Source organism: Fusarium musae, chromosome 1 (assembly GCF_019915245.1).
Source record: "Fusarium musae strain F31 chromosome 1, whole genome shotgun sequence".
Classification (NCBI taxonomy): Eukaryota; Fungi; Ascomycota; class Sordariomycetes; order Hypocreales; family Nectriaceae; genus Fusarium; species Fusarium musae.
Genome location: NC_058387.1, coordinates 4,926,306 through 4,936,782, shown reverse-complemented (window position 1 = coordinate 4,936,782; position 10,477 = coordinate 4,926,306). Strand labels below are relative to the sequence as shown.

The window sequence follows — 10,477 nt, the reverse complement described above, 5'->3', positions numbered from 1 at the left end:
CTCTTGTCTGCACTCTCTGCCCCCGCTATCTCTCAACTACTTTGGTCTCGGCTAAACAAACGTCAGTTTGACTGGTATGACTGCATGGGCTTTGTTGGTATCAAATTCTGGACTCTGTATCACAAGCAACATCATCCGGTATGGTGTAGTGGCTAACATTTCGCGCTCTCATAACCTGAGAGATCAGTTCCGCGGAGCCCAGGGTTCGATTCCCTGTACCGGAGTTTGTCTTTTGCTGTTCCTTCCGCCTGTATCGAAATTTTATTACCTTTTTATCTGCTTCATTCCATTAGGGAAGTGCAGCTAGAGAATGGAAGAGAGGAAGAGAGAGAGAGAGAGAGAGAGAGAGAGAGAGTTAATTCTTTTAGTACCTATCTATCTATGTATGCCATGAGTAATGTACGAATCAACCAAACCCGTTTCACTCGTTATTAGGACAGAAAGAAGGTCCTTTAAATAGTGTCACTCTGAATTACACCTATTTCATGAGGTCAAATCCTCTTCGTCATAACTCGTCTCACGGCTCATCCCAGTGCTGTCTCCGTAGAATCTCTTTCTCTTCCTCTGAATACTGTCCTCGCCTCTCCAGCCCCTTCCTGGCACAATAGGCTTGAGGAAGCCATCCACATGCACACCACCTGCAACCTCCTCGTCACTGTCCAGTTCTTCCGTCTGTCCCTGGTGTATAAGCTCCATATGCCGTCGGAGGTTTGCTTTGCGTGCGAAACCCTGTGCTGCGCGGTCGCAGGAGGGAATTGGGCAGAATAACATTCCACCTGCAGAGTTGGGGCGGGAGCGGGAGCTTGGAGACCGGACGGCTGATGATGGCCCTGGCGAGCGTGTTGAGTGACGGCTGGGGCTTCTAACGGAGTCTGGGCTGCGACTTGAGTATGCGAGAGAGGCTTGGCGAGATGCGATACGGCGCTGTATGAGATCTGCGGCATCATCGCTTTCGTCATCGGCTTCTTCATCCGAGTAAGATAGCTGGATAGGCTCAGGGCGATACTCGACGGAAGTGGTGTTTTTATCGTTAGTGGCAGGCACTTCGTTCAGCGTCCTCACTACCATTCCTTCGCCAAACAAATCAGCACATCTTCGTGTTGCTCTCGCAATGACATCCCCTGAGAAACCTGCTATAGCGGCTGCGCCCAGCACATCGCTCCAATCACGCAGCCCCCATCTTAAGAGCTTCCTTTCAACGTTTGTTCCTGGTACTGATTCCTCCTCTGTCTCTGCTCCTTGAGAAGTCGCTCGCTTCAACGATAGAGATCGTGATCGCTCTCGCTCAATGATCTCGTCACCTTTGCGGATCCACTCCTCGAAAGCTGCGTCTCTGTCTTCAAGCGTCGAGGGGATCTTTCGATGGGATTCACGAGCAACACGCTGAAGCATCTCTTCATGTGCTTCTCCTGCGCGAGGGATATGGACTTTTCGGGGGCGACCTCTTCTGCTGGGCTTACCAGCTCCTGATGGTGAGGTAGAGGCAGATGTGTCAACCTCATGTAGATTTTTTCGCGGACGACCGCGAGACCTCTTTTGCCCACTCTGGCTATGGTTATCTGACTCCTCTTCAGTTGAAGAATCAGAGAGATAATTCATGCCTGTGATACGTGAATTATGAAGTATTTTTAGTGTATTGTCCAGTTGTGATAAAATGTGTCGTGTTGATGGGCGTAAGAGTGCATAGGATGCCTCGTCGTTGGTAGACTCGACTGGTTCATAAGTTTTGGGATTACGTCGTATACGCCGACCGTCTTCTTCATCAACAGCCATCTTTTCGTCTTCATCCTCTTCTTTGCCTTCATCGGGCCTGGCAGAAGACTCGCGTGACAAAGGATCAGGTGTGCTGTTGCCGCTCTCGTTATGGACAGGCGTGGACTCATCTTCTATGGATGGTTTGGCCATCTCACTCTTCCTCCTGCGGAACCGACGCTTTGCAGTTCTCAATATAGTAGCAGATATTTCTTCCTCGAGCTCAGTACTAGGGAGTATCTCTTCATTTCTGCGGAATGTGAAATGGTCATCTTCGCCTTGCTGTTCGTTGGTGAAGCGCTCCTTGGGCACATGTTTATGTTTGAGTGGCCATGCAGTCCATGCCTTAGGTGGTGCCCAAACACCTTCTTCTCCAGATTCCTAAGTTCCGTTGTCAGTGCATACTGCTTGTGGCATAAAAGATGATATCAACTCACTGTTTTGACGACTAAATCCTGTGCTGTCTCCGGATTTCGGCCTCTCCGCTTTAGCGCAAAAGCATTGTATAAATGCACCGCGAGATCCTGATCTTGAATCTGCTTCATTGATTGCCAGAGAAGCCTGTCTTCTTCCGTCAGAGTGCGCCATGTCGATTTAGCCCCCGTCCAACGATTCGGTCTATGTTCATGCAAGTCCTCAGAGGCGATAGATGCGATCTCATCGCTGTCTAGCTCCCAGGCGGTAGCGCTTGCTTCCATCTTGGCGGAAAGGCGGTAAGAATAATGCGTAAATAGAATTACTCGGATGAAGATTAATCTCCAGAAATTACATCATTCGTGGGCAGTATTCCACTATGGTGGTTGAGGCAGTATTTGGGGTGAGTTGAGAAGTTCAAGTTTTTCAGAGGTACGTCGCAAAGTAAAAGCCAGGCTATCCACCTGAGAGACAACATTCACTGACACAGCATTTGCTCAGCATATATTTGCGTATACAACTCAATAAATGCTTTTTTTGTCGCGTACAACTTAAAATCTATAGGAATGGTATAAAACAGTGCCTTAACATTACGCCTAAGCCTTGCCCTTGCCCTTGGTGGCCTTTTCCTTTTCGAATTTTCTCCTCTTGGCCCGTAGCTTCTGGTCCTCGGCACTCTTCTTGTTGTTTGTGTACACCATCTGCTCGTACAGCTTTCTCTTCTTCTTGCTGAGCATACCCTTGGCGCGCTCAAGATCCTCAGCCTCTTCGCGAGCCTTCTTGGTGAGGGCCTTGCGAGCGTCCTCCTTAGCCTTGGCCTTGGCGTTCGTTGTGTTGGCCTTGACAGCACCACCGGTGAGCTCGGCCTCAAGCTCGTCTTGCCGTTGCTCGACATCATCTTCTTCCTCGTCCTCTTCTTGCTCGTCTGCAGAAAAGCCACCAAACTCATCATCCTCGTCACCCTCTCCCTCATCAGAACCAGCCACATCCATACCCTCAGCAGTATCATCAACCTCGTCCTCACCATCGCTTTGAGCCTCAATGGCTTCAGCCTCAGGCTCTTGTTCCTCCAGAGGAACAGTGGGATCATATGCACCTTGGACGTTCCTCACGAAGGGGCTCAGATGGGGAGGAAGATCAGCCCCAGGGGCATACAGATGAGGCTCCTTCAGCTCGCCGTCGTTGACACTGTCCCAAACCCATTGAGGCTGGATGTATGTTCGTCCTGGGACTCGTCGGTTGGCAGCAAGCTTCTGTGATGTCTGGCTGTCGTCGCCATCAACCTCATCCTCAGCAGAAGCCTGGATAGGAGGTCGATCAACGATCTGGTGAGTAATATTAGGGTCAAGCTCGTTGGTGGTGAAAGCGCCATCGCCGAGAACAGCGTCCCAGCCGACACGTCTGCAGCCGAAGGACTTGAGGAGGAATTCGAGGGGTTGTCGTGGGGTTTCGCGGGACAGGTAGATGGTGAGATTGGAGAAGAGGCTGTTGGGGTTGTTTCCGGTGTTAGAAGGCTGGGGCAGAATATCGCCACCAGAGACTGCAGGTTCAAACTTATCAATTACACCGGCCTCCTGATCCTCGCCCTCAACCTGGTTCTCGGTCGTTGCCGTCGACTCATCATCATCGTTGCCCTTGATCTTCTTGATAACCTTGTTGACGGCAGCCTGAACCTTGGGGTCAGGCTTGTGCTCAGCAGCCTCCAGTGTCTTCTGTTCCTTCTCGTCGGCACCAACTAAGGTCTTGCCCTCGAGGGTGAAAGCGCCGAGCTCCGCACCGGCCTCATCCTTCGCCTGGTCGAACTTGGGAGGGTACTTGAGGCCAAGAGAGGTGTACAGTCGGAAGTTGACGAAGCCAAGGAGGGTCATATAGAATTCAACAAAGGTGCCCATGATACGGAAGTCGACATCGCCAACGACGCGCTGGTTGAACTTGTAAGGAACCAGCCAGAGTACCTCCTCGCCCTGGATGTTTGCCTGATAGTAGATACCCTTGATGGAGAGGAATGACTTGGTAACGCTCTGCGACACAATGAGGTAGTGCTGGAACTCGAGGCACAGGCGCTCGCAACGGGCAATCATCTTAGCGGGAACCGAAGAGGTGGAAGGCAAGTTGGCGAACAAAAAGAGCATTGACAAGCAGTCATCAAGATCTCTGATCGCGTCAATAAATGTGGGATAGCGCTCGCGAATGACATGGTCAAGAGTATAGCGAGGCTTTCCTGTCTTCTCGGGCCGCGAAGCATTGCCCTCTAGGCGAGCGGCGTCAGTGACATCGCCTCGACCGAGCGCACGAGAGATCTTCTTCTCAAGAACCTTCTGATCGCGGAACTTTTGAAGCAGCGGCTCGTGGAGCAGATACTGGATGTCCTTGGTGTAGTAGAAGGTAGTTGAGCTGGTGGAAGACTTGGAAACCTTCTTTCTGCTTCGGGGCTCGCGAGGATAGATTCCCTTCCAAATACACAGCTTTCGGAAGTCGGGAAGGCTGATCTGAAGTTTTCGAATCGCCTGGTTTCGAGTAACGTAGTTCTTGGCCGCGCCGGCCTTTCCCTTCTTCTTTATCCGAGGCATTGTTGATTGGAGATGAGGTAGTGTTGGTGGTTGGTTGTATCTCTCTGCGAAACCAGCGGGGCACTTTTTCTCTAACAATCTTTCAGCTTTTTTTTTCCAACGTCAAATTTTATGCCAGGTTGCACCGCCTTGATCCGACGCTAGACCACAGACAGTGGCTTTTCATTGGGTGATGGCACGCTCACCGCCCGGGGACATGTTCAGCACCCTTAAGCGCATTTGCAGCGCCTGGCATCGCCTGGCATCGCCAATCCAGCGAATACAGTGGAGTGGAGCTGTTATCGAGCACTGGCGAAATGGAACCTAGGCTCCAGCCAGCGGCTCTTCCGGCGGCCCCTCTCCCGTCGCAGGTACATCCCGAAGGTGGAGGGGCCGCCAAGCAAGCACGGGAGCTCAACCAGCCAAGTGGCCTCCAATTCAAACTGTATCGCGGCCCTCCTCCAAAGCTGTTATAACCAACAATACTCGCTGGAGGCATGCAATGTCAGACACAATGACATTGCGAGGCAAAGCCAGCGTGTTCGCCGGCGCTGCCCTGCTCCGACTTATCTTATTCCTTGCTTTCCCTGGCCTGCCCGATCTTCTGACAGGTCGCGTCGAGATATCCACCCCCGTCACAAGCTTCAAGCGATGTAAGTCTCAACCGGTCGTCGCATAACGAGCATCGAATGCAGCTTACTCACAAACCCCCAAGTACAAGAGGGTCTATTCCTATATACGAATAACGTCTCGCCATACGATGGTGGTGTCTTCCACCAGGCTCCTCTTCTGTTGCCCTTGTTCTCGCTGCTCCCCGACGTAAAGAGCTGGCCCATCTTCACCCACCTACTCTACATCGCCGTCGACCTCCTCAGCGCCGAGGCTCTGTATAAAATTGCCGAGTCGGGTGTTGCGGGCAACTCGAAGCTATTTACATCGCCGCGCCGTGCCAATAAGTTTGGTAGTGCTGCAATTGCTGCTGGGTAAGGGGTATTTTGACTCAGAGCTTCAGATATCAAAACTAACAGGCGCCAGCTTCTTGTTCAACCCATACACCATTGCGACATGTATAGGACGGTCAACAGGCGTCTTCACCAACTGCGCCATTCTCCTTGCCATCGCCAAAGCTATCCAAGGATCTCCCTTCAATGCCATGGTCGCAATCTCTTTCGCATCTTATTTGTCTATGTACCCTATTCTGCTCCTCCCTCCGCTTGTTCTCCTTGCCTATGATTGCCAAGTTGAGAAACGTAGGATTGCTTGCATCACTAAGTTTGCAGCTACTAACGTCGCTGTTGTGCTGGGGTGCGTGGTTTCGTTACTAGGCATGTCTTTTTTGCTTGCCAACAACTCCTGGGAGTTCCTGACTCGCACATATGGCATCCAATTGACCTTATCTGATCTCACACCTAACGTGGGACTGTGGTGGTATTTCTTCATTGAGATGTTTGACTCGTTTAGAGCTTTCTTCCTTGGCGTGTTCTGGCTGCATCTTGCAGCTTATCCCGCAGCCCTCTCTATTCGTCTCCGCCCCCAGCCATTGGCTGTCTTGACTATCCTACTGGGCATTTTCTCCATCTTCAAGCCTTACCCTTCGCTTGCGGATGCCAGCCTCTTCCTATCTGTGGTCCCTCTATTCCGACATGTTTTCCCCCTCATGCGGTATGCTTTTGTTACCACCTCTACGCTGCTGTACGCAACATTCCTTGGACCAGCTTTTTACCACCTCTGGATCTATGCAGGAAGCGGCAACGCCAATTTCTTCTATGCCATCACTCTTGTGTGGAGTTTGGGTCAGAGTCTGTTGGTGACAGATCTCACTTTCGCTGTGTTGCGAGATGAGTGGGAAATCGAACGACCTGAGATGGTTGGCAAAGAGATCAGACAGTTATAAATCATGATACAAAGGAGATCCAATGTGAGGTCACAGTGGCAGTGGGCCTGGTAAGTCCTCAGAAAAATTATGATGAATAGTTCGCAACATCTAGATCATGGGAAGGGAACATCTTTTGGAGTTATCCCTCTGACAGAGGGTATTTGGAAGTGGTTTGTCTATTACATAAATGTACAATAGTTTTACATCGCTATCATGATTCTTAGTCCACGTCCGTATCGGTCTCGACGATCCGAGCCTGGGTTGACGGGTGGGAAGGTGTAGGTATTTCCACTGGTCCTCCTAATACACTGCCCAACATGGAACCTAGCGCACCAAACTCGCTGAGTTTTGAATAGTTTTTGTGTGAATGCCACACTTGTATTCGTGATCCAAATGGCTGTAGTGCCTTGTATGTGTGGTAGCCATAGCCAAGAGCTGCACCTGTGGCAAGGAGACTCAATGCCAGCATGAGGGATCTGGCATCAATGCCAGTGATACCTCCTTCAGCACGTCTTCGCACTTCGGTCGCATACTCATCGCCCAGACCAGGAACGTTGTGTAGGATACTGTCAAGGGTTCGGCTTCCAATGCGTAACACTGTGTTATTACCAGGCTCAGCCCACGGCAAGAGTTTGGACTTGCCCAGGCATTTTGTCTTCATACCGTCAACAAACGTGGACAACCGGGGTGTCTTGTTCATGAGCCAATCCTTTAAGAAAGATCTTGGTACGGGCGCATCACGCATCAGAGCGAGATAGCCAAAGGCTAAGCAGTCCAAAGATGAGATTTCTGTACCCTTGAAGAAACCATGCATCTTCTCCTCGAGCCCTCCTTCAAGAAAATCGTCCAACACAGTGAGACAGTCTTCTGTAATTCCATATAACCTTATAAGAACGGCTTGTTCAGGGGTCATTTCTTCATGAACCGTCTTTTTTGTCCTCACAGGAATGTGCCTTCGGAATGTCTCTGGTAAAGCATCTCTCCCGGAGGATAGGTGAAGGCCGCCATTTGGGTCAAAGTCGGTATCCATATCAGCAAAGCCCAGGTGCTCAACGCGTTTGACAGCCTCGGCGCGGAGCAGTGGCGGAACTGTCCATGTCAATGGGAAAGACAATAGAGTGCTGAAGGCGGGCCGAGTTGTGGCTGACCAGTTGGCAGCGGAGACGTAGAGTGAAAGATCCAGCAATGGAGCAGCTTGCGCAGACAAGAAGGCAGCATATGCAACACGATCAGCCTGCTGAATGTCGGTCAGGCCAGCATCCAGATTGTCACCAATGGACTTTTCAGTCAAGTACTCGACAATAGGACCGAAGCTTGATACCCATACGCCCTCATGATACAGTGCTGGTAGTGTATCTGGTTGCAACGGTCAGCAAGACAGGGTTCAGTCAAGGCAACGGTAATGATAAGCCATACTACACGGGCTGATGGAAGGATCGTTGCTTGGAATCAGGCGCCAGGCTGATACAGGGAGGCTGCTATGCAGGTATGTGATGATCGCAAGGCACTCGGGCTCAATGGACGGAAGACCAAAGGCGGAGCCCCATACGTGAAGGTCTAACATGGCTGGCCAGGGTCCGATGATCAGGCTGTGAAGCTATCCCAAGTTGCCTGTAGTTATACCACAGACGTCATGTGCTCCGAAAGCAAATGTTGTATGATTGCGGGAATCAGTCCGCAGTAACGGGAAGCGCGCGTTAGTCTGAGGCGGGAAGATTGTATAGAGTTTCGTGATAGATCTCGTGGCGATACGCCAATATCACCTAAGTCAAACTTAGTTGATCCTCGAGGTCGGGGAACTCTTGAAGGCTTCACAAACGCCAGCCTCGTGGTTGTTCTTGTCTCTATTCGACTAGCCTGGCAGCGCCTAGCAAAATGCCCCGCCCGCTATAAGTGCAGCGTGTAGCCACGTGATTGATGTTCGCGCCTCTACCTACTACTCCATAGGTTATTCGTCTACTCTGTATGAGTGACAAAATACTGCATCGTAAAGGATAATTCTACTATGGCAGAACTCTAAATTCTCTCAGGATTTCAATTTGATTCTCTGTATGGTTTTTTTTGTCTGGCCTCCACACCATCGGGTCGGGCTTTGCCATGATGCAGCCTCCCGTCCTGTCGGCCAAGTTCGAGCCCGAAGTGCTATCCTGATCTGGTATATTATAACCATTGGCTTTTCATGTCATGGAAACGGCTTTGCCTAGGAGAGGGGTGGAAACTCAGCACATTGATCCTAGATGATAAAAAGACGTAGGTAATTTAGCATAAGGTTAGGATGTGTTTGTTAAGTTGAGGAGACCTTTTGCTGGGTTTATTTTGACGCCTTATATTAAGGCCTAATGTTTTCTTGCTCTCTGAGGTTTGCCTTGTCAAAGCGACTGACTCTCTCGTTCTGAGTCCCTGAAGCCACTTATACCCACTTCGGAGACATATCATATTCCTATCCGGGGGACATACTAGACATACTTTGACAACCAGGTCTGGTCTGCGTGCCAACCTCACAGCGCTGTTTCGCTGTTGGCTGAACGAATATCGAAAGAATTCAGAGTTTCGGAGATAGATGAGATGAAAAAGAGCTGAAAGATCACGGTATGTACTCCATACGTTGGTGTTTCAACAACTGCTCGCAATACTAGTGGTCGATATGGAGCCACATCGATGGGAACGTCTCAGCCAGAGCAGAGCGGAAGGGTACAATGCCACAAAGCCTAAATTCCAGGTATTGAGGCACCACTAATCACTGCTCGCTGCAGCTAGCTTGTGCCATTCATCCATTGCGCAATTGGGCCGATGGCAACGAGTGATCTTCGTCCGACTCCTTATATCGACGGACAATCAGGCCTTTGTCGGTAATCTTCATCCGTACCCCTGGAGCGGTAACAGAACGGACATTGACAGCGATCGTCAATCCTTGAGACAGGCACATGAACATGGCGAGGGTGATGGAGCAAAAGATTTGGCCATGTTCGCCACCTGGCGATTAGACGATCCAAATATGTCAAAGATAAGCAGCCTCATAGCTTTGGCGGGCGTGACCGCCTGTTTCATCATTTTCGATGTGCAAGATCGTCTTTTTAATGATTATCACTGTGGGAGTCTAGAGTGGCAGAGGCAAACAATAGAGGCAAGTAGGCAAGCAAACTACCGCAAGCCAAACACTCCAATACCAATGAACTTGGATTTCTTCACTTTCAGCTGGTACCAATCATGAATCATCCCAACCTGTTGGCTAGCTCTCGACCTTGGATTTGGAACCCAACTAACTGTCAGCCCGTATCACTCTTTGCTTAGGATAATTATCGATGACAACCAACTTGAGTAGGGTCGGCCAACAAACCAATCGCGGTTGTGAAGGCTGAGAGGCTCCCGCTGGCGTCGCGCCGGCTCAGGGGCGGACATAAAAGACAAAGAAAAACACTAATGTTCACTGGATTGCCATTCCCGTTGTATCAATTCCGATGCCATTCCGCACCAAAGAGTTACAGTGTGCCGTACCTTGTACCAAGCGTTTAGGTCGCTCTTGTAGGGGGAGATCAGATCACAACTCGAGGGGAACTAAGCGAAGCGAGCGAGTTTTTCTCTTTAAAAGATGACGATTTGATGAATCTCGTCTTTGTCTGCCCCTCACCCAGGTGACATCTCCAACTTGGGAAAAGGAGACGATCAGCGCCGGGTTTCTTACCATGTAAGCCACGGCATGTCCGGCCGCAGTTGAACACAGGCAAGACATGATAGTACATGGCAATTATCACTACGTACTATCATTAGACATTTCAGGGCAGCCGCAGTAATGTATTGCGCAAGCAGTCAAGTTCCCCTGGTAAAGGGGCCCTGTAAGTTTCAGTTGTCGTTGAGGTGAGCGTCAGCTGTTCAGATCGACGCTGCA

At 50.4% G+C, this 10,477-nt stretch overlaps 4 protein-coding genes and 1 non-coding gene across 5 annotated transcripts; 2 read left to right on the top strand and 3 right to left on the bottom strand.

Moving 5' to 3' along the window:
• Positions 1-134: 134 nt before the first annotated feature.
• On the top strand, positions 135-224 carry J7337_001471. Its single transcript has one exon. It is a non-coding gene; the product is annotated as a tRNA-Glu (tRNA).
• A 259-nt stretch (positions 225-483) lies between these two features.
• On the bottom strand, positions 484-2,450 carry J7337_001470 (uncharacterized protein; the record flags this gene model as incomplete). The annotated part of the gene is made up of 2 exons (XM_044819211.1): positions 484-2,133; positions 2,190-2,450. The coding sequence occupies 2 exons, from the start codon at positions 2,448-2,450 to the stop codon at positions 484-486; spliced, it is 1,911 nt and encodes a 636-aa protein (XP_044686913.1).
• Positions 2,451-2,762: 312 nt separating this feature from the next.
• Positions 2,763-4,736, bottom strand: NOP7 (mRNA-binding ribosome synthesis protein nop7; the record flags this gene model as incomplete). Its single annotated transcript, XM_044819210.1, has 1 exon — positions 2,763-4,736. The coding sequence occupies one exon, from the start codon at positions 4,734-4,736 to the stop codon at positions 2,763-2,765; it is 1,974 nt and encodes a 657-aa protein (XP_044686912.1).
• A 493-nt stretch (positions 4,737-5,229) lies between these two features.
• On the top strand, positions 5,230-6,609 carry J7337_001468 (uncharacterized protein; the record flags this gene model as incomplete). The annotated part of the gene is made up of 3 exons (XM_044819209.1): positions 5,230-5,368; positions 5,431-5,698; positions 5,751-6,609. 3 exons carry the CDS (start codon positions 5,230-5,232, stop codon positions 6,607-6,609), a joined length of 1,266 nt encoding a protein of 421 aa, XP_044686911.1.
• A 202-nt stretch (positions 6,610-6,811) lies between these two features.
• On the bottom strand, positions 6,812-8,155 carry J7337_001467 (uncharacterized protein; the record flags this gene model as incomplete). Its single annotated transcript, XM_044819208.1, has 2 exons — positions 6,812-7,935; positions 8,008-8,155. 2 exons carry the CDS (start codon positions 8,153-8,155, stop codon positions 6,812-6,814), a joined length of 1,272 nt encoding a protein of 423 aa, XP_044686910.1.
• Positions 8,156-10,477: the final 2,322 nt, after the last annotated feature.